General features: G+C 47.2%; 1 protein-coding gene across 1 annotated transcript in view; it reads left to right on the top strand.

The window, feature by feature from the left end:
• Positions 1–23547, top strand: part of LOC147700315 (uncharacterized) — a 67455-nt gene that overhangs the window by 8016 nt on the left and 35892 nt on the right. The window contains exons 2-3 of the mRNA XM_086935682.1: positions 12443–12569; positions 14653–14763. Of these exons, the coding sequence (XP_086791808.1) occupies positions 12443–12569; positions 14653–14763 (238 nt within the window). The remainder of the gene's footprint in view (positions 1–12442; positions 12570–14652; positions 14764–23547) is intronic.

Raw genomic sequence — 23547 nt, 5'->3', positions numbered from 1 at the left:
TGGCGAACGCCGCTGGGTCATAAGCCTGGGTGCGGGGTGGATCCAGGTTGCCTATGGAGATGGTTCCACACGTCCTCCGAGCCAGGGGTCTCCGTATGTAAGAGAAGAAGACAGAGGAATATCAGGACCGAGTATGAATATACACGGTGAGGGACCGGGAGTGAGGGAAACCTGTGTCACGTGATTTATCTACAGAGCTTCTAAGGTGAGGAAGTGCTCGTGGGGGGGGTGGGTTGGTCGAGGGACACTTTACACGGGCTGTACAGTTACTCTACAATAGGCGGGACTCAGTTTCCCATCCACCCTGCCACACGACCCCGTACCTGTTGTAGCCACGCTCCTCCCGTGGGAACGTGGCGGGGCGGTTCGCTGTTCCGTTGGCCTCCTGGCTTCTCCTCTGCTCTCCTCGGGTGGTTATCCTCCGATTCCTCGTTGTCACTGCTTACACGTTCCTCTCCTCCTCTGCTTGCCTCTCGGGAAACGCTGTCCGTCGCTTCCTTGATCCGGGCTCCTTTTGAGGCCAGCGCGTCATCCTCTGGGGGCGGGGCTATCCGTGCAGGATCCAAATCCTTAAAGGAACAGGGTTCACTCCGGTCAGATGTCGGCCACCAGTATTCAGGATCTCCGGTCCTCCAATCTACGTCCACTTCCTGTCCCGGCGGCTGTGGAGAGGGAACGGAGTCAGGTGAGATAGCGGGGTCGGACCACCAGTCCGTTGTCTGACCCCCCTCGAGGGGCCCCCGGGGACCCACCCCGTCACACTCAGTTACATTGGTTGCCCATAAGATCAAGAACCAAATTTAAGGCACTATGCATTGCCTTTAAGGCTACACGAGATTTAGGACCAGGATATCTAAAAAAAGCTTTCTCTTTCTATAACCCTACTCGATCCCTCCGTTCTGCTTCAACTTTTCTTTTGCCTGTTCCCCGTACTAACAAGGCTTCATGGGGTGACAGAAGATTTCTGGTCGTAACGGCTAAACTGTGGAACTCTCTACCTCTTCATATTAAAACCAGGTCCTCTCTGCTTAGCTTCAGAAAAAAATGTTAAACCTGGCTCTTTACCCAATAAACTAACATGACCCTGTTGACCTCAGGGCCGAGACACCCAAGGGTATTTGCGCGCTCTATAAGTTGTAAAAAATAAATATATATATATATATTAGTATTAAACTCAGCAGGGGCCCAGGGCGTCACTAGCACCACCTGGCCATAGTTGCTCAGGAAGCAGCGTACAGAAAGAGCCTGGCTGTGTCCTTGTTAATTATACTCCACAGAGTCGGCTGCCTGTGGTGCCTCAGCAACCTGCTAGGATCTAATTGAATATAGGTAACTGAGCATTTTAATGAGGTGTTGCAGATACCAGCATTACATTGCAATAGCCTATCCTTTGATGCATGGTACTTGGCAGGAATGCTCTCCTCATGTATGATGTTTGCCGGTGTTCACGATCTGCACTTGGCTTGACATGGAAATCTGCCGGTCTAGGAGGGGCAGATGATCTTTCACTCGTTCTACACCTTGGCAGAGCAAATGACAGTGGAGTAGGTACCGTTTCTTTAATTTAAAATCAGTTCTTAACCCCTCCTCAATGGTGCACAAGTGAATCTAACATCCTTTAGCAGATTTACTGTCACCACCGCCTCTAAGCCAGGCCCATCTTCATGCGCTGAGCAGGCAGCATCAATATTAAAACACAAATACTTACTTTAGGTAGTGCAGGGATCCAAAATATCCTTTAAACATTGCTAATCTGAAAAGGCAGCAATCTCTAGTGCCTCACAGCAATATCTAGTGTCTGAAAGTGCTGCAACCTTGTGTGCCCAAGAGCGCTGCCACCTGGAGCGCCTATGGATACACCCTCCTTCAATATCACTTCCAGGACTTGGGATTTATGCAGTTTCTGGTGCCCTGCTTCTATGAACTGAGAGTACTGCCATAATAATTGTTTTCAGAGCAGTTATCAGTAATGCCACTAGTGCTGCTGTTCCTCTCCTGGTGCCCTGTGCTGTTTTTTTTGTTTTTTGTTTTACATTTTTGAAACCTTTATTGTGCAATATAAGCATACAGATACGGGCCCACAACCATACAGGCCGGCCTCGAAAGCAGTTAGACGCACAAAAAAGTAAGGATAGATCGGCCCAGCGGTCCCATGACAAAAGCAATTAGTGACCAAACAAGAACATGTGTAAGAAGGGACCGCCGGGTATAGGAGAAATGAGGTTATTTTTAAATTTTATAAGAAACAAAGGATCAGATGTCAACAATCCACCGAAAGTACCGTACGGGCAATGAACCCAGCAAGCTCCTACAAACGAAGGATAATAATCAAACACCAGCACATAATAACACGAATCAGGATGATAGCACAGTCCGACTGAACATATTGGTCATTGCCCGCCCCCCGGACACAAAACACCTAAGTCTACAAAAACACAGGACCATCAGCGGAAAGAAGAAGCAGCTCTATCCCCAGGAATCCCACTGACCCAGAGAGAGAAAAAGTGAAAGTAAAACAGAAGAGAAGAGAGAAAAAAAGCCCATAGAAACCGAAACAAAACAAAATCCCCACCCCCCGACCCCCACCCTGCACGCATGCGGAGCCTACGGCCAACCCCCCCCCCAGCAGTGTGCCTGTCGCCCATGAGAACCCGAAATATAGAACAAGAAAAGGGAAAGAAAAAGAAAAAGAAGGAATATAAGTCACATAAGACCGGGGGAGGGCCATACGAGCACATCCAAAACCACCAGCATACATTATTCCGGCCGCCCTTACCCCGACCCCACTACCAATACAGTACCAATGTGCAAAATCCCCGGCAGTCCATCAGTATCCCAGCAGTACGAGGAAGACAGTTCCGAATTGAGAAGGGACACCCTCAACCTTGCCCCCTACGGTAAGGTGCAGCGACGCAGTCCAACTGCACAAAAGACATCTTGGATGAAATGAGTGGATGAGGGGACCTCGTCAGGATGGGAGGACAGTCGCAAAAGTTCATCCAACACGCAGCCATGAAATCGTCGATGATACAAGAAGAGGAATCGCACGGCAGTGGTCTACCAAAAGCAGTCAGTCCAATCAACCGCAGCCGCTCCAGGAGAAGGGAATGAGTCCCGCCAGCAGTCAGTGAAGAAGCCTCCAAAAATGGCGCCCAGTGACGTCTCCCCGGCCGTAAAACAGCACCAAAAACTCCGGACCTCCCTAAGGGTGCTCCCGCCGGTTCCCTGACAGGATTGAAGTCTCGCGCCCCCAACGCTTCAATGGCGGCCGGGGCGGAAGAACCACAGGGATAAGACACAGGGTGTGGCGTAGCGGCCCGCTCCTGAGGGCTTCCGTGGACAGGTAGGGGGGTCGCAGACAGAATCGCGTCCATCCGATCCCCCAATTCACCAGCAGCAGTACGCAGGGCAGCTCTCAAGGTGCCTAGGGCGCTCAGGAAGTCACCAATCCGCAGTGGCTCCTCAGGGAGAGAGGACGCAGCATTGTCCTGCACTCGGGGCAAACATATGCGGAGCCGCCCTGATAGTCGATCGCCTTCACTCTTCGCAAACCCTGGAACACCCTGCCGTTGCTCAGCATGATAAACCCAGGCGGGGGGCACAGGGGCAGTAGTCTCCATCACCCGCATTGTTGTAGTGGCGTGGGCGCAGCCCTGAATCCACACTAGCAGGAGGTGGAGGCAGGCAAGAAGATGGCGCCCACCTCGGCACTCAGGGAAACAAAGTAGCAGCGGAGCCGTCCCGGGTCCGGAGAGACGAAACAATGTGTCCCCTTCAGCTACGGCATCCAGATCAGGTGAAGCGGCGTGACAGGACGCCTAGATCGGAATACAGCTGCCGCGCCACGCCGGCCAGTCCTGTCCAGCACTTACTGGCAGCCGTCGTTCTGCACGGGGCCGGTCACACACAAAGGACAAAGACCCGGACCCAGCCTCGCGGCGTCGGGAGGAGGCGAGGGCGTCGCGGCGCTTCCACTCCCGGGATCGGTCAACAAAGCACATCGGTAGGATCGGGCTCTCCTCCCGATTCCGCCGACGCCATGCAATCCGAGGAAAGTAATCAGGATAACGCGGAAATCGGGAGACTGGCGAGAAGGTAAGCGGAGCCGAGGAGTCAGGCGGCCATCATGGTTACGAGCCAGGCTCCTCCCCCCCCCTGTGCTGTTTTTGATGCCCATTGCTCTCTTTGGTAATCGCTGCCGTCTGAATCCACGAAGCCGTTAGCTGCCAATAAGATCATCAACTAAACTGACCCGAACCTAGAACGCTCCGACAGTAAATAACAAGGCACTGGTAAAGATACGCGTTCCCGTGCTTAAGAACCGAATTGCACGCTATATTTCCGAATTAAAACATCACCCAAATTAAATAAACAATTGGACCACTGAAGAAAAACCTTTGAGATTCGACCTAAAATTACTCAAATACATCTGTATGACGTTCTCGAATACGGGTTCCACCACCTAATATCAGGAGTTAACTTCTGTATATTTGTATAGTCCTGAAGATGGTCTCTGTATTGAAACGGTAGAAACTGAAACGTCGACCCACGCTTCTTCTTGCATCATTTGTCTGTATTTAATTTTAACAAAAGAAGAAAAGCGTTACATAATGTTACAGTGAAGGTGTCTTTATTGTGTACTGTTTCCCTTCTTGTCACATTGTTCATATACACTTTAGTACCCTCTTTAAAATACAACTATAAAGAAAAATATTTTATATACACCGGTTTCTGTGCTCTTTTTCGTTTTTTATGTATTTTCTTGATGTAATGTTTAGTGCTTTATCTAAATCAAAAAGTCACTGCAAATTTATATGGTGATTGTCTATTGTTTAGCTTGGGCCAAAAGTATTTGGGCCTATGATTTATTCCTTATAAATAATTTGTGGAATATTTCGGTCAAAAAAATCCCTTGAAGGCAACCCCTACCTTATCACTTACATAGCCCAAGCCCTCAAGGGTATATTGGGTCTCCCACTTTGTGTACAACATTGCTCTTGTGGCCCCTGCACCCTGTCTTCCTATTTCTCTCTCATTTCCCTGTCTCAGTTGCTCATTCTTTGTACCTGCAATGACCAGAGGTCAAAGCTAGAGACGAGCATCCACTCATGTTACAACACAGAAGTGCAGGCTTGGACCACCAACAAGAAGGATAACTTACTGCACACATTCCTGGCAGTGCTGTGGGAGGTGCATCTGATCCAGAGTTGGCATAAGCTGCTTTGGCATTGGTATACCAGGGACCCAGTCGTGGTCTGACCTGGCAGCGGGAAGCAGAGGGTGGTGCCTCAGTACCCTTGGGTAACATATGAAAAGTACTGGGACAGGAATCTGTGTGAGAGAGTCTGCGTGCTTACCAAATGCCTGGCGCACTCGATTCTTCTCAATACTCCCAGACCAGTCTTGCATCTAAGACAGTGGATTTACTTTGAGCTGAGCATGCAGCAGTGACTACTCGCAAAGAAGGCAGATCCTCATTTAATCAGTAGAGGAGGTTTGGTTCAAAGAGATGATGATGACATTTGCCACCTTGACTATGGATAGTGGGGACTTCAGGGGCAACTGCTACCCGAACTCTTTTGGAAAATCAGAAAGCTGTTTCAGGAGGAGGCCTGGGGGACAGCAGGGAGATCATTTCTCCTCTCCACCATGGCACCTTGTCCTCTTGATCTAGCAGGTGCTCACCCAGCCCATCTTAAAGTTTCTCAAAGAGTGTCAAAGACCTGGTTACAATCGGCAGACCCGGACAGCTCGATGTGATCTTCTGGGGTGGAGACGGGAAGCAAGAAGATATTTGGGGCAGTTTGAGATCAGGTATGATCAGGGGCATCAGGGTGCAGAGTTACCGTTGCATGATGCTGGTTTCCGAAGCTTGCGGCATTCGACTGATGGCTCCCTCACTTTTGACAGGAACTTTAGGAGGTCAAAAAGGGGTCGGGCTCAGTCAAAGAGGATAAAGCGTGTGTCAGATCTTCCAATCGGTTGCATGGAAGCCAATCATTTTGTGTTGTCTGCTCCTCTGGGAGCTTATGTTGGGAGTGCACTTGGACGGATGAATTTCCTGCCCACTCACCTGCTACTAGTATTGTGAGTACCTTAGATCTAGATAATTCTAGCTTCTTAAGCATTCTGGCAATAAACTTCATATTTTTTATTTATAATGTGCAACACACATGGCACAGTGTTGTCTTGTTGCTAAATTGTAGTCATTTACTTGCATGGCCCACTAGTGATGGCCCACACCTCAGCTAGTTAAACGGGAACATTCTGACACCTGTCCTGAAGGCCAAATCAGATAGGATTTGTTAAAGGGAGAGAGGTAGATTATTGCTCAGTTTGAGTGCTTTAGGAAAGTCCTATACCCACTCAAAGCTTTGTTTATTCTTGAGTCTACAGAAGATTTTGACAAGAGGATTGTAGCGGTGTTTGTGTGCTTTAGTGCTTCGGATGATGAGCCACCTTTGATGTAAACTATTTGTGAAGGATTGTATGTGTCAAGCAGAGGAGCTTGAAGTTGATCCTTCGATTAACGAACAGCAAGCTTAGCCTTCTCCTTGCCCTGGTACCTGCTCACATTTCTTTCATTTGCAGACTAGTCTCACCTCTTTGTTCTGAATGTGCTGGAGCCTACCAGTTTGTGCAAGGCCGAGATACATGGAATTAAAGTAGTCCAACCTGCACATATCATAAGCAGAAACTACGAACTCGCGAGATTCACAGAGGAGGAAAGGTAGAATTTTCTTAAGTGACTTTAGTAGGTAAAACGGGTACAAACCACAGGCGAAATATTTGGTTGAAGGCCAGTTTATCATTAGAAAAATCACTTTCAGTGATTTAACCTCTGCCACTGGAATTGGAGGAATAGCCAAGGAAATAGCAGCCATTTCAACAAAGTTTCTCTCTACAGGACAAGCAGGAGCACCGTCTTGTCAGTGTTACCATTTGTGATACCTCCATTGCTGGACCATTTCTAAGCAGTCTTGTGGTTTGACAGCAGTGTTCGGTGGTGATGATTTAGGCACACTGCGGTTAGCTCATTAATAGGCTCCGCACCATATGAGCACACAATACACATCAGAGAAGGAAGGTAGGAATTAAATATTATTGGGGACAGCATAGTCCCAGTAGAGACTTGAGTAAATGCAGTGTAATGCAGCAATGTCTCTGTGGGAATCAAGGGGGGATATAAAATTAAACGTAAATCAATTAGAGGAAACAGTCACACATAGTCCCAATTTGAAAATGAGATGTAGTTGTATTAACGACAAAGGCATACAAAATATGCTACACAAATTATAAGGCAGCATCAACCATGCTTTGAAATTGTGTACTAGTCATAGACGGTTCGCTGAGGACGCCTTTCCAGCCAGGCTGGCAAAGATCTGGGTTCCTTGATCGGCTGACGGAGCCGTTATATGTGCCTTGGAATTTCCTCAGACAGTAATCTTCCCACCTTGTGTCACCCTTGTCCTGATGATGACCTCCAGTGATAAAGATTGAAACAGCATTGATTTGTACCAGCTAAATATGGATTATGTTCAATGTTGACATGATTCTGCATTATTTCTGTATTATATTAATATTAATTCATGCATAAGATCATCCAGAATCTTTCCAATACGATGTAGTTTTTTTTGTTGTTCACGTGTTTCACTTGCGCCGTTGAATTATTTCTTCACGAGCACAACGTGTTCACTTTGCACTTACTACACAATTTTAAAGCATGGTTGCTAGCCTTAAAGATTGAGAGCGAATACCCTTCACTATCTGCAAAAAGCTAATGTAGACCTGCCCACCATGGCGGGGAGTAATATGCCAATCCATCTGTTTGCAGACGTTGCTGCGTTGCTGCCGAACACTGAAAATGCCTCACACAAATTCCTTTAAGTATTTTGAATTATTGTACTAAGAAGTACCTAATTACACCTCAAAGACAAAGGTCATACTTCTCAATCCCCCAAACCCCCCCCCTTGAAGGAAACTTGGGGTCAATGGTGTTCCCTTGGAGCGGAACAAACCTCAAGGGCAATCTCTCCCTGAAACACAAGGTGGGTGATCAATGTCTGAGTGTGAGCCTAAGGGTATATCAGCAACAGACTGTAGCTGCTGCCCTTCATGGGTCTGAGTTATGGGGCTGCAGTAAACTAAAAAAGCTTCAAGTAGGAGAGGGCAACTTTCTTAGGTCCTTCTTGAGCTTAGACTCGGATTTCCATTGGTGCCCTTGTACCTTGAACTAGGTGTTTCTGTTGGTGCAGCTCAGGCAGGCTTGAAACCCGTATGGTATTGGATACACGTGCACAAGAATCTGTGCGCATCAATTTAGTTAAAATCAGTTCAAGAAATGGTCAGCAGGGGAGATGGGAACTGGCTGAATCATGTTAAAAATGAACTAATTAAGCTTCAATTAGAACATTGGAATGTTGGGAGCTCCATTGAAGACAGCGGAATACTCCGGGCTTCTAATGTCTGGTAAAGGCCCGGAGCGCCTTCAGTCCAATATTTGTTCATAGGTATTGCTGTGAGCATAGACCTCATTGAGCCTGAGGGGATTTAAATCCCCTTGGGCTCACTGAGGTCTTTGTTTTATTTGTTAGAATTTTCTGCCCTCTAGTGGCAGAATGTTCAAATAGCCTTATAGGCCGCATAGCTGGGCTATACCGGCCACTAAAGACCTGCTCCTTTCTTAAAGGCCAGAGCCGAAGGGCTATAAGGCTTTATTAGATCACTTCTGGAAAGAGCCAGCTCAAATTGTTTCTACTCAGTTGAACTTGTCAAGAATCAGTATTAGCCCTAATTACAGCTAATTATCTTGCTTATGAGCTGTCTCTCAGGTTTGAGAAGTAATTTGATGGGCTATATCCAGGGCTGAAATGCTCCTTATACTTAAGATTTAAATTGCGGACTCTTCCCATTAAGGTCCATCTAGCCTGGTGTGGAGGAAATTCAAATGTGAGCATTTATTGTGACTGTTCCGGTAGGCAGCAAGGCAATGCAATGCACTGCCCCCCCACCCTTCTCAATCAGGAAGCCCCTCAAGGTGTTAGCTCAAAAGGCGATCAGCAAAGGCAAAGCTGCCTCAAGTCGGCAAATGGTGATCGCACTCCTGAAGAGTTGCCCTTTTGTTCAGCTTGACAGGTTGGTTGCAGGAACAGAGAGGGGAGAGCAGTGCCCAAAACGGTTTTCCTGTGGGTGGGTAACCTACAGGTTAGCACACCTCTAGGGTGGGCTACCAAGCTCCTAACATCCAGGGAAATGTTCAGACATCGTGCAAGTGGGCAGATTAGTGCACCCTGGGATTTGCCTGATACCACACATAGCCGAAAGTCAATACAGGGCTGGACGGATCCTGGTAGCCCATTCGCTAGTAACCATATCATCCCCCCAGGCACGTTCTGGGTATAAATATGGCACCCTGAACCTTACATCACTATCGAACTGGAGAAAGGATTGAAGAAGGTCTGCCCTGCTGACTCCTGGACTTGGTAAAGGGAGGCTACACCGTCTGCTGGAATTTACCTGCGGCTCCTTGGGCAAACAAAGAGAGGACTGTGCCTGTGACTCTTGGCTTGAGGAAAAGTCACTCCAAGCTCCAGATCAAAGAACTGGCTGCAAGAGTCAGTCACCTGACCCCCTGAAACCAGCACCCGTTCCATCAAAGCTGAAGTAGCCCAACTCGGCAAGTCAGTACCCACATCTGGAATTTTGCAGCCAACTGGCCTGGGCGCCCCACAAGCCCAATCCTCGATGGCCAAAAGTTGCAGCCGAGTCTGCCGGACCCATGAGGGTCATCTGAGTCCAGACAGGTTGCCCAAAAGGGACACCAGCCTCCACCAAAGGATACCACTGGGACCTCCATGGACGACCAGTAGCATAGCAGCAGCTGGTCATCTACTGATTCAAAGAAGACTCCGAGGGACTACAACCTCATTGTCCAAAATTGCTCCACCTGACCCGTAGACCGAAGAGTAACAGCAAGGACATTCTCTTAAAAAGCCCAGCATCCAGACCATCCTCTTATCTCCTGCATCCTCAGCATAAGGACAGCTCCATTAAAGTCTATGGTGGTCGTGACATAAAGTTCAGAACTGGAATGGGGATCTTTTTGGTTATGAGGTAACTGTCCAAATACCCCTTAGTGCCTTTCCCCCCATCCTCCCCACTACTCCCTGCCGGATTTAGTCGCCTTGGTCGCATCGTAGTAGCCAAATACAACTCTTACAAACTTTCCAGTTACCAATGTTTGTTTGCATTGGTGTTTGGAAGTACTGATATTTATAATTCTGTTGAAAATCTATATCTCCCTAATCCTCCTGTGGATTTTGTTGATCTTGGATTATAAAAATTCATAAAAATATCTATTTTTATAAATTAGTGTCAGATTTCTTTCATGTGGGGTGAATTTCTCATTTCGTTGTTTGGTCCATCTATATGTTTTGCACTAGTTCATTTGTTTACGCTTTGCTGCTCCAAGCCACAGGTACCCATGGTTGAACTAAGGTTTTGCAAACCAACATTACTGGACCCAAACCTTTTTTTTTCACAAGTGTATTACACGGTAAGGTTGCAGAACTGTACCATTTAATACACCCAAATTCTCACACAATTGAATAAATATTTCTTCTTCTAGCCCTAAACCAGTTCACATTTTCTCCTTGAAACCTGTCATTGAAAGTCTTTTCAACAGCACCGGGTTTTTCTTTTTTGTTGAATGCAGTGGAGAGATCTAAGTTATCACTCCAACTACATCATCTTCATCTAGACTGGCTCTGATGAGGTAGTCTGTCATAGTAATCATCTGTCTCTGTGCCTCTACCAGGGGAAAACCTACCTGAAAAGGTCCTAAAGTTGTGCTTTTCTAGGATTTTGACAAGCACTGGACATTTTTGAGCTGGTATTTTTAGCATCAGGTGCACCCAGATTGATTTTTTTTGTTAGAGGGGAAACTATACCTTTCTTTCAATAAACTATAGTCATGCTGTAGAGGAGATTCCGGTAATACTGGAGCCGTTGCTTGCAGCGCAACAGATGAGCAAGGATCATAGGATAATCTGACTTTTTACAGGGTAGATGTGGGGGCTGCCTCTTCAGCCTTCAGCAATCTAAAACGTACAAACTGAAAATTATATTTTTCATACCACACGGAGTAAATATTTTCTGTTATAGAAGAGAGTTGCTTATATTTCTCCATAAATTGCTTGAATTCAATAAGGCTGCTTGTTGGTTTCAAAAGTCTTACTCCATATTCACTCAAGAGGCTTGGGGATTTCCAGATCACAGAGGATAGTTGCCAGAAGAAGTTATTAGTTCTCCAAATTCCACTGCTCAGTAACTGGAATTTGGTGTCCAGGGGGTCTGTTTGTCAGTGTTTAGCTGTAGCCTGTATTGAAGTAAATCAGAGTCAGTAGCTGGAGAGATCCCGCGGTGTTGTGGCGCGCGGCTGAAGCAAGCGATGGGCCGGCTAGGCTTTGAGGCAATGAGAACACATGGGCTTCTTGAATTTGGTAGATGTTGGAGAGAGGGAGTCTAGGAAGTCCCTCTTGTCCCTGTGGACAGAATTCTGCCCACACAACCGAGTTCGATAAATATCTCCAACTATAAAACCTAAGCGAGGAGTCCATCTAGGTCAGCCGGAGAATAGGGGTTAAAACGAAGTAGCTTAGAGTTGAGCATGAAAACGTCTGCTGTACGTAGTTTCACCCTTCAGTTACATCTGATTTTGAGGCCATTACTGAAAAACAGGCTGGTTTGGGTTGTCTCATTATCTTTCTCTTTCTATCTTTTTCTTTCCATTTTACTCTCCTGAGATCAAACAGCATCTAGTTTGATAGTAACATACTTCAGTACTTTGACGAAAAATGAAAAAATACCTTAAACATTTTTGGATAAAAGACCTACTTTTCTTAGCCTTCTGTCTCTAGGAACTAAAATTACAAATCATGTCACAACACAGTCACCAATATGCCTTTCTTGCCGGATGCTTGAACTATGGGGTACACTAACTGAGCCCCCATCAAGCCTTTTTCATAGTTCAGTCAGTCTCTGAGCTTTACAGACTTTAGATTTTGCCGCCTTTAATACTACATGATTTAACACGATTCAGCCATGACGAATACGGTATATGTTCCCACAAAGTAACAAACTCTTCAGTGGAGTGCACAAACCAGTTGGGCCGAGTGATGTATTCCTTTGTTTGCTAATTTGTGCCAGCGATAGGAGATCGATCTTGACGGTGTGAAGAAAGAATGTGCATTTTGGCTTTGAATGGGAACGAAGCATGGTTCATATCTGACTCCATTGGTATATTCCCATCGTATAGGACTTGTCACCCAGGAGCAGGAGGAAAGAATACCGTTGTTAGATGAGCACACTTGTTCTGTATCATGCTGAATTGCTCAGTTTCTGCGAATGACACAAGTGTTCATAATAACATTCCTTTTTTCAGGTGCCGCTTACGTTCCAGGATGTTGTTGCCTGTTTCTCACACGAGGAGTGGGAACTTTTACACAAATGGCAAACGGATCTTTATGCAAACCTCATGAAGGAAATTCACCAAGTATTGATGATACTGGGTAAAGTTCTGCTGAATGGTTTATGAAAAGTTTGCAAAACCTTTAAAGTATTGGGCACCTTGTCATGTATTTGGCTCTCATGGCAGTTTGTGTAGTAGCTTTTTGACTGTTTGCCTGTCATTACACTTGAAGATTTAATGAGGGTAATTCCTTTATAGACCAATCCAAGATGCGAGGCAAATTACTTTATGATCGTCCATGTAGGCCATGAATCAGAACGTTTCTTGTTGAATCACTATGGCTTCAGACTTCAGTTTGTGCAGTAAATTCCTATTTCCTTTCATGATACATGCATCAAGGGCAGACTAGCTGGATGTGTAGTATGTGGGGGCTTTATGTGGGAACAGTGGTTCTGCCTCAGGAAATGATTACATGCTTAGTTGTTGCATTGCTTATCTACAGAATGTCTAGAAGGGCTTTAGTAGGATCCTAAAAAGAAGTTTATGAGACCAGATTCCCATTTCAGTCAATGCATAGACCATGTCCAGAGTAGCGACTGCATGGTTACAGGTGCTGATCTCTACAGATCTTGGGTTACTTCATTTGCTGGATTACAGAGGTCTGGCAGGTGCATCGGTACACAGTTGGCAAGACACAGCAAGGCCGCTTCTTGACTCCCCTGCTCTGAAAAAAGGTGGACTAATGGGCTCATCTGAAAGAGTTGTGTCAGGGGAGGCCGTCTCCTCTTCCTATGATGTAGACTTTGCAGGCATGGTTAGCACTACAAGTTAGACTTTGTTAGATTAGATCTTTTGTCTGCTGCTGGTCTTCAAGTGATAAGTAGCAAGTCTGTCACTTTTGTGTTGGGTTTGTGGGGAAGAAATGTGTTGCATCCACTTCTGAAGCTATAGCATTTACTCCACCGGATGGCCTTCTCATATAAATTAGCCCATCATCAGTATATTTTAGCCTCAATCGATCTCTTATCCTTCAGGACACTGCGAAATAGCAATCTTTTCTCTTAAGACATCTCCTTTCTTGCTCCTCTCTCGCATTACCCACTCCCCCCAATCCAATCCCCCCACTACAATGTCCACCCCAATGCCCACCCACACCGTGAAAATGGCTGCTGACTCCACTGAAACTCTGACCTTGACCCTACCATGACCACCAAGTCCTGTCTGATTGTTTTGAGTTATTTTGTGTTTATTGTTAATTTGGATTAATATTTGCCCCGGCATATCTAATTAGCAATAATAAAATGTGTTAATAAATTCCTCCAGCCCGATGGAGCTACCTGGTTTAGCTATAGGGGAGATGAGATGAGGCCGTGGATTCCCTCCTTGGTCGTCACCTACCCAGTCGGTCCTTAGACACACTTCTTTTCGTCTCTATGGTTTTCTCTTCCCTTATCCTCACTTTCTCTCCTCCCCTACCCCCAATACTTTCTCTCTCCTTTCTCTCCTCCCCTAATGTATTGCTGATTGTTTGATATATTGTTTACTTGTTGATCTTTTTCTGGTATATTGTTGTACCACATTGCTGCACTTCCTTTCGTCTCTCCTGCCGTCTCCTCCCGCATCCTCCCTCTATTTATGTCTCTCCTTCCCTCGTCTCTCAATGTTTTGAGACCGAACTATTTTGTCTGATGCCCGATGGAGCTACCTGGTTTAGCTATAGGGGAGATGGGCCGTGGATTCCCTCCTTGGTCGTCACCTACCCAGTCGGTCTTTAGACAGACTTCTTTCCGTCTCTCCTTATTGTCTCTACCCTTATCCTCCCTTTTTCACCTCCCCTGCCCCCCCACTACTTTTCTCTCTCCTTTCTATCCTCTCCTAATTGTATTGCCTATTTATTTGGATGTATTGTGTAATTTTTTAACTTTCTCTGTTACATTGTTGATTCTCATGTAAAGCGCTCTGATACCTTCGGGTCTAGCCAGCGCTATATAAAACTCTTTAAATAAATAAATAAAATAAAACAGTTCATTCCCAAGGCACCTACTTGTTGCAATGTCTGTCACCGCACAAGAAGTTGGGCACTCCTCATTTCTTTTATCCCACTTGTTAGAAATGTTTTTAATTATGATCTTACTCAGGGAGCTATTGATCGCTTACGTATTTCCTTATATTTTTTTTACCAGGTCCTGTGATTGCAACCTCTGTCTTTTCATTAGGCGTGAAGGAAAAGCAAGGCCTGTGCTCCTCAAATGATGAGAACTCTGACGAACAACACAGTGAAGACCATTCCCCAAGTGAGTAAGAATAGTACAGGTGTTTTATCAGTTATCTGTCAGAGCATTCCATAGTCATAAACGTTTGCATTGATTCTCGCTCAGAGAAGCACGCAAACACATAGATAGATTTGCACTAGAACAGAACCCCATACGTACAGTGCGTGAGACGGTTGGGATTAGCTCTCTCGTGATCCTAATTATCTGATATTGTCTAAATGTACTAATCTATATTAAAACAATCTCACTATAGGGTTTCTAGAGGAAGGAATTATTACCATCCACGGTTCCAATCCATATGATCTGAACTCACAATAAAGTAACCAGATGGTGGACCCATGCTACTCGTCAAGGAATGAAAGTGAGGGAGGAAGGGACAGACGCACACGTGTGTTAAGACGAGAACCCTCACTCACCCTAAGGTGACATGCTTTATCATTGGTCTCCCTCTTGCACACTGAGACCGCAAGGTACCCAGTGTGGGCTACAACTCCCCCGCAGGAGAGGAGCGTGAGGTGTTTTATGTCATCCAATGTAGGGCAGAGTGAGGGGCAGAGTACACATTTTTTTTACATGTGATTTAAAACTATCTCCTGGTTGACAGGGTCAATCCTTTATTGGGTAGATTAAAATAAGCTCAGTGAGAATAGGGATATAGATATTCCCTATTAGGATAAGGTCAACATGTTTCTGCCTCAATAGACCGAAAAGGAAAAGGTTCTTAGCATTCTTCAGGACTGTTCGCTATGTCACTCCGCTTGATTTGTGTGAAAAATATATAAGAAAGTTATCATACTTTCACTGCTATGGATATTGTCGGTGGTACCAGCCAGTAGTCAGGGCCACATTCAATTGGAGACTACTAGTCAACATCCACCTTCATAAATCCTTTAGTAGCAGGTCTCAGGGCTCAGGGAAGGTGTGCAATTGAGGTGAGGCTACAAGGGAACTAAGAATGAAGAGATGTGCAGGAATCAGAGATGGCTGGGGAATTACACCAGCGTACAGGTGCAGGGTCATTTCCACAACACCACATGCCTGGTCCTGGACCTGGAAAAAGCTTTTGATACCGTATCCTGGCCATATCTCTTCGCTGAGCTCCGATATATAAAAGTGGGCCCAACATTACAGGCATACACGCGAGTAATATATACAAACCCTACATCCACAGTCTGAATTGGACGCCACATCTCCCTCCCTTTCAGATATCCAGGAGAACCCGACAGGGCTGCCCTCTCTCCCCTCTCCTCTTTGCCCTGGCTATGGAACCATTAGCGATCCGCATGTTGAGGGAGGGCACAGACTGGTGTATTCCCTTATCGGGCAACAACCACAGCGTATCCCTTTACGCCGACTGGCCAATTACAGTACGAACGGGACATTACAATGAACCTCATGCCCATCCTCACTACCCTAACAGATTTTGCCGCACTGGGCAAGAAAAATCTTCTATCCACTTTGTGCTGACCTCCCCCCACAAACGATATGAATGGGAACCACCAACCTTACAGTGAACGTGCATGCCCTTGATACCTAGGTGTCTGAATATCAGTGCCGCATAGGGGGCGCTGGAGCGGCGCCCCACTTGCATCTGCAGAATAGAAACTGCTCACTGCAGTTCGGACTACGGAAATGTAAACAGACGAATTGAGCTTTCACAATTCATCTGTTTACTTTTCCATGCCTGCGCTTTACACAGATAAAAGTGTGCATGTCAAAACACGCAGGAGAGGAGAGAGCAGGAGTCCAGATGTTCTGTGCATGTGAGGGGCGCTTTTCATTTCAGCTCCCGAATCACATTGACAATCCATTGCATAATGTGCGCATGCCCAATGTAGTGCAGCATGTGTAAATATAGAGTCCTGCTCGGGCGGTGACGTGTTTTTGAAACAGTCGCCCATGCCCTGTCAAATGGCAGGATACAGCCGAGCAAAGAAGGTTCAGCCCCCAGTCGCATCCAGCCTTTTGATTTGGCAGTCTGAAATCAGCCCCTTATTTCCAGATGCATGGCTTTGGAATTGGAAGGCCTGTCGAAGCGGAGGAGAGAATGCGGGACAAATCTGGTCTGCAGTCAATTGACTGGAAATGTGGAATTCAGGTTAGTTTCGTGTAATTACATTTTAAGAGTTTTCCTTGGTAAAAGCAAAGCGCATGAAAAGTGTATGAAGTCATTTTCAAAGTTACTTTTCTTTTTCGGTGTTGTGTTAAAATGTTAACTTTGTGAGTGTCTGCAGTGACCCTACTTAATCTCTATAGAAAGCGAATCATATTTAACTTTCTTTCCGAAAAGAGATTTTGTTTTTACTTTTTACTAAAGGTGGCTGAGAGTCGAGTCAGGCGCAATCCTGGCTCCGCTCAGTGAGAGGCGTTGTTAGGTTTCATGTGGCCTCTGGTTCCCTCCCTGAACACCAGCTGTAGTATTATGGGAAGAGCTGCTGACTCTGGAACTCGGAACCAGGTTCAGATCTCGGCATCAGCTGAACCTCATGTGATTCTGGGCAAATCACTTAATCTTGCGATGATATAATAACTAATTTACAAACTGCAGTAGAATTCACTAAGAGGTCAAAACAACACTTAACATAAGGAATGACAAATACATGCCCATTTACTGGATGATTTGTACAGAGTGCAACCAGAAAAGCTGGATAAATCGTGGCTTCCCAACTTAAATTGTGTCTTCTTAGGCAAATATTTTATTTCACCAAAACTCTTTTTACCTCATTATCTTGTATGTAAGAAATCACTTTTGAATATATGCATACCATTTTAATAGTGTAGTGCTACAATATGCCCTATTAATATCAAAGCTTCAACATGTTATAGAATTACACTTTATTGAGCTTATAAGAGATTTTATTATATTTTACGTCATTTGTTGTGTGATTTACACAACATATATTTTCACAGCTTCGCTCGTGCCCGGGCTTTGAGATCCAAGCAAACTCTCCCTGTTAATTTGTTGTCTTGTCCCCCTGCACTATGTACCAATGCAGCGCTGAGAGGGATGTCTTCTGACTCATGCACAACACCTATTGTTACGTCATCAGACAGCAGAAGGGCCGAGTTGGTCCAGCTATTACTGACCTAGTGAAATGAATGATAAAGGGCAAAATGGTAGCATGATGCACTTAGTACAAGGTTAGTCCTTACATACCTATAAAGGCCAAGGCATACTAGCATATCACAAGAATACTCATATGTCATCAGTGTCCTTTCAAAACCATTTCAAGCTAATCAATGTGCGATTGGAATCCAAAGTGAACATTTTGTTCTAATATTTTACAAAATGTTTGCAGCAAAGAATCCTTGAAGTAGGTTGTGCTCTCTAGGTTTGTGTGCTTGTTTATTCAAATTTGAAGAAGGTATTTAGGCCTCACCACTTTCAAAGTTCACCAGCCGCCACTGCCGCATATACCTCACCCCACAGGATATATACGAAGGCATTAACCGTAAAGCATTGGCAGGCATCCGAACATCCATTCGGTTCTGGCGCACTCTGTCATTATCCTACTTGGGGAAGACTGCACTGGCCAAAATGATCATAGTCCGCGTGTCTTATACTATTTTGCAAACCTCCCAATAACCCCCCCTGCTCGTTCTTTCAGGAATTGAATACTTCACTAGGCAAACCCATATGGGGGGCGGGTGCCAACGGGTTGCCCTGGCCAAAATGCAGCTACCAATAGATCAGGGCGGACTAGAAGCCCCCTTGTTTGAGGCATATTTCCTGGCAGCCCAGCTCGAGTGGCTGTCACGCTGGACAGCTGGACCAACATTGGAGGAAACCGCTATGAGCGCAGGGTCACTGTCCATGGGATATTTCAACACATGCTCTTGCGAGGCTCCCACTCCACGGTGATCCACTCCCTAGAAGTGCAAATAGCACGGTCTTGTATATCCCGCATCCATCGACTATCCTGAGAAACCCCGTCATATACCCCTTTGCTACCCCTTTTGGGCCTACCAAAAGGTCAAGAACACTACACCTCACGCACTCTCAAACTCTGGACTCACCATTCAGTTATATAGGTAGGATACCTCTTTGCAGATGGCCAGCTAATCTCCTACGAAGATCTAGCAGAGGAGTATGAACTTTCCCTGGGACAATTCCTCTTGCACAGACAAGTGCTCTCCGACTGTTCCCGCACCCGGCATGTAGTCGAAAACGAACCAGCGCCACACCCAGTCAATCATGCCATTTTACAAATGGGACCCCGGCGTCATATAATTTTTTTTTTTTGGAAAACCTTTATTGAAAAATCAAGGCACACAGCTATTTAGCCTTACATCCCGGAGGCTAGGCAGCATTCTTGGAAGAAGGATATGTAGTGTACACAGTACATGTTATAAAATCGTATCAGGTTTAGTTTTATGTTATGATAACGATAAACCTATGAGGTAACAAGTCGAAAGAAACACCAAAACCAGTGTGAAAAGGCAAGGAAGAAGTACATGAATGCGACAATACCCAACGCAGGAAAGGGCAGGGCTGTATGCCCACAAGGTGTAACTAAGCAGTACAAGTTGAACGACAACGGGGGGAAAGAAAACCAGGATGGCAATAAAATGACGAGTAGGTTGGAAATAGGGGCTAGGGGGAAGTCGTATGTCCAATGGGGCAGTGTCGGGAGGTAGACAGATATCACCCCTATATTCATTCCAGGCCCCCCAGATCACTTCTTGGGCTTGCCCCTGGCCACGTACACTGTTTTCTCGCGAACCATACACCAATCCATGTTGGTCTTCCACAGTTCCACGGAGGGGGGCGACGGGGCGCTCCACTTCTGAGCGATGTCACGTTTCGCCACCATATTACCCAGGGTGACCCATTGGGTTTGTGCGTTGTTGTAATCCGTGGGGCCCCACACATTCAGCAGACAACGCCGGGCCTCCGCCGGCAAATCCACACCAGTCACCTCACGCATCACCGCATAGACACGCCTCCAGTAAGAGGCTATGGCCTGGCATTCCCAGATAATGTGCATGAATGTGGCCAGTTCTCCACATCCGCGCCTACAAAGACCATCCACTGAGAGTCCCATATGAATCAACCGGGGGCCGGTTACATACACTCTATGAAGAATTTTCAATTGGACCAGGCGTAATCTAGCTGGGATTGCCACTTCCTTGGGAGAAGACACCGCACACTGCCAATCCTCATCATCCAATTCGACTCCGTCACGCACCCACTGGTCCCTCACACTCAGCAGAAGATCCGTTCGGACATAGATCAATTTTTTGTAGACCAATAAAATGGCACTGTCCGGCATGTGACCATCCAAGACCCTGTCTTCCAACGGGGACGACTCAGGGACTTTCTCACCTTCCGGCAGCACCGACATAAGGGCGTGTCGTAGTTGGGCATATCTAAAGAATTCCGTCGCTCCCAGCTGAAACTCCGCTTGTAAAGCGGCGAAAGACTTTATCTGACCCTTAGCCATCATGTCATCTACTCTAGAAATGCCAATAAGGTCCCACCGATCAAACCCCTTTGTGTGCCACAATTTGCCCAGTAGGTCTGAGTCGTAAAGCGGGGTGGCCAACGTAAGCCTCCCCTGCCACCCCTGCGCCTTTGTGATAGCCCTCCATATATGCACAGCTGTCCTAGTGGGACCTGTCATTCCTCCATCCAGAGATCTCGAATATAGCGCTCTGTAGTATTTCCCACCGTCGAGGAGCCATCGATCCATGGCGTACCCTGGACTATCAGCCGGTCTAGAAACCATGGTTAAGGGCGGCCAAATGGGAGGCCCAGTAGTACCGTCGGATGTCCGGCAGAGCGATGCCGCCATCGTACCACGGGAGCGTCAATTTGGTTATAGCAATCAGTGGCCTACCTTCCCAGAGGAGGGTCCGCTGCAAACCTTCGACCTCTCTAAAATACCCAGAGGGGACTGGGTCCTGAGTGTTCTGGAGCGCGTACAAGAATCTGGGCAGAGACATCATTTTGAACAATGCCGCACGTCCGAGCAGGGAAAGCGGCAGCTTGCGCCACCCCTCCACGTCGCGCCGAAGGCGTGCAAGAGGGGGAAGCAAGTTATTTGCATATCGTGTCCAGGCATCGGTTGAAATATAAATACCCAGGTATTTAAACCCCTGCCTTGCGATCTGTATGGCGCAGCCCCTGGGAAGACGCGGAGTCTCACCATTCAATACATCAAGGTGGGATTTGGACCAGTTAATAACCAGGCCAGAGTATCTGCCGAAGGTATGCAGCATGTCACAAGCCACAATCAGGGATTTACAAGGAGAGGTGAGGTAGAGCAAAATGTCGTCCGCGTATAAAGACACGCGGTCCTCGAAGCCAGACAACCACCTTATCCCATTAATATCAGGGTGGGTCCGTAACCAAGCGGCAAGGGGTTCAAGCGCCAATGCAAATAGCAGAGGCGACAGGGGGCAACCCTGCCTGGTGCCTCTTCGAAGGGCAAAAGATGCGGACACTCGGCCATTGACCGTGACGTTGGCCAATGGGTTGGCGTATAGGAGCCTGACCCATCTGATAAATTCAGGGCCAAACCCAAACTTCGTCAGCACCGCCCACAGGTAATTCCATTCAAGGGAATCAAAAGCCATCGTCGCGTCCAGAGAAGCCAAGATGGACGGCTCCCGGAGCGTACTGACCCTTGCCATGACCGCATGGAGTCTCCTAAGGTTGAGGGCCGTGTTGCGATGAGGAATAAAGCCCGATTGGTCCGGGTGGACCAAATCGCTAATCGCACCCACCAACCGATTGGGCAATAATTTAGCCAGGATCTTAGGCTCGGCGTTCAACAAGGAGATCGGGCGATACGACCGGCAGAGGTCTCTGGGTTTCCCGTCCTTGTGGATGACCACTATGGTGGCCAATCTTTGGTCCGGGGGGAGCTCACCCATCTCGCGCGCCTCAAGGAACATGTTCCGCAGAGGCGAAGCAATGGTGTCAGCCTTTATTTTATAAAGCTCCACCGGAGGGCATTAGGACCGGGAGCCTTGCCAGACCTTAAAGAGCGTATCGCAAGCGCGACCTCGTCCGCCGTTATACCTCTATCCATGTCGTCGCGTTCGGTGTCCGACAGACACGGAAGTTCAATCTCTTCAAGGAGAGCGGCAGAGTCCGCCTCGGTCCTGTCAGAAGCCGAGGTATATACGGACTCAAAATAATCGGCAAAGACCGTGACTATAGCGCTGGGGTCGGTGACAGCCAGTCCGTCCTCCCCCAGCACCTCGGGAACCACACGGGAGGCCATTTCCTTCTTGTCAAGCCACGCAATAAGCTTGCCTGCCTTGTCCCCGACATCGTAGATCCTCCCTTGCTGTTCCCTGCCCATTGCCTTGGCAGCGTCAGTAGCAGTGGCCCGGTACTCCGACTGCTTAAGTGAGAGAGCGTGGAGCAGGGCAGGCGTCGGACCAGTCTCCAATTGAGAATCAAGGTCCCCAATCTCTGATTCCAGCCGCATCACTTCCTCGTCTCTACGTCTGCGCACCTCGGCTATTAAGGAGAAGGCTTCTCCTCTCAGGACAGTTTTAAAGGCCTCCCATAGGGACATGGCCGACGCTACCGAGCCCGTATTTTCGGAAAAATAAAGCTCAATGGCCTTAGCCAGGAGGTCACGAGTCTTAGGATTACGGAAGTACCACGGATTGACTGGCGCTACTCTCGAGGCCACTACTATGTCAAAGTCAAAAGACACCCAGACCGGGGAATGGTCCGAGATGCCTCTGGCCATCAAACGGGCCTCAGAGACGGCCGACGCGTGGGCAGCCAATGTCAAAACATAGTCAATCCTGGAGAAGCTACCGTGCGCTCCCGAGTGGAAGGAGTACTGTCGCTGAACGGGGTGAAGTAGTCTCCAGCAATCAATAAGCCCCATGGTATCCAGGAAATCAGGAAGCCTGGATGCGCATTTCGAAGATCTCTGGATGGACAACGGTCTAAAGTCCCAGATCCAACTGCATTAAAGTCCCCACCAACTATAAGCAAACCTTCGGGCAAGCCCAAAATGGCGCTCCCAAGATCTTGGAAAGTAGTCGTTTGCAAACCAGGGGGGACATAAACAGAAACCAAGACCAGGGTACGCCCCTCCCACCTACCCGTGACGGCGACGTAACGTCCCCTCTCATCGATCACACTAGATTCCACCTCAAACGGGAGAGACATGCGCACCATGATCCCCGCCCCACGGGACCCCGAAGAGAACCCCGAGTGTGCCACCATTTTGAAGCCTTTTCAGTTGAGTGCGTGGCACGCATTCCCAATCAGATGTGTTTCTTGTAACAGGATGACATCAGGCATGCATCTTTTAAACATTTGCAGCACCACCCCACGCTTAATGCGATCACCCAGCCCATTAACATTCCAACTTAGTACATTTAACTTCTTACCCCCAATCGTCAATGTAGAGGCCCATGCCGCCCCTGCAGGGAGGAGTCGCTACAACATAATCAACAGCAGAGTAGCCACCTTGCCATAAAATAGGTAAAGGAAAGAGAGAGAGAACACACAAAAAACAAACAACCCAACCACCCCCCACCCTGCACCCCTGCATTAGACTATAGAGCCCCCCCAACTAGCAGTGTGCCTGTCGCCCCAAAAACTACTCTACGAAAAGCCCCTAGAGGAGAAAGGAGGCAACCTATCCCCCCCCGTTCCCCCGATCATAGAGAAAGGATAGCAGCAAAAGTACAGTAGTCTGTGACTGACTGCCTGAGCAGACTCATCATCCGAAAATGGCCCAAAGGGTCCTATTACTCCTGAAGATCGGGGCCACCAGCCGCCCCCTCCGACTGTTCCTCGGGTGCGCCCCGGCGCTGGGGCAAAGT

The sequence above is a fragment of the Lissotriton vulgaris genome, chromosome 8 (assembly GCF_964263255.1).
Source record: "Lissotriton vulgaris chromosome 8, aLisVul1.2, whole genome shotgun sequence".
Classification (NCBI taxonomy): domain Eukaryota; kingdom Metazoa; phylum Chordata; class Amphibia; order Caudata; family Salamandridae; genus Lissotriton; species Lissotriton vulgaris.
The sequence above is the reverse complement of the archived record's forward strand: the minus strand, read 5'-3'. Positions and strand labels throughout refer to the sequence as shown.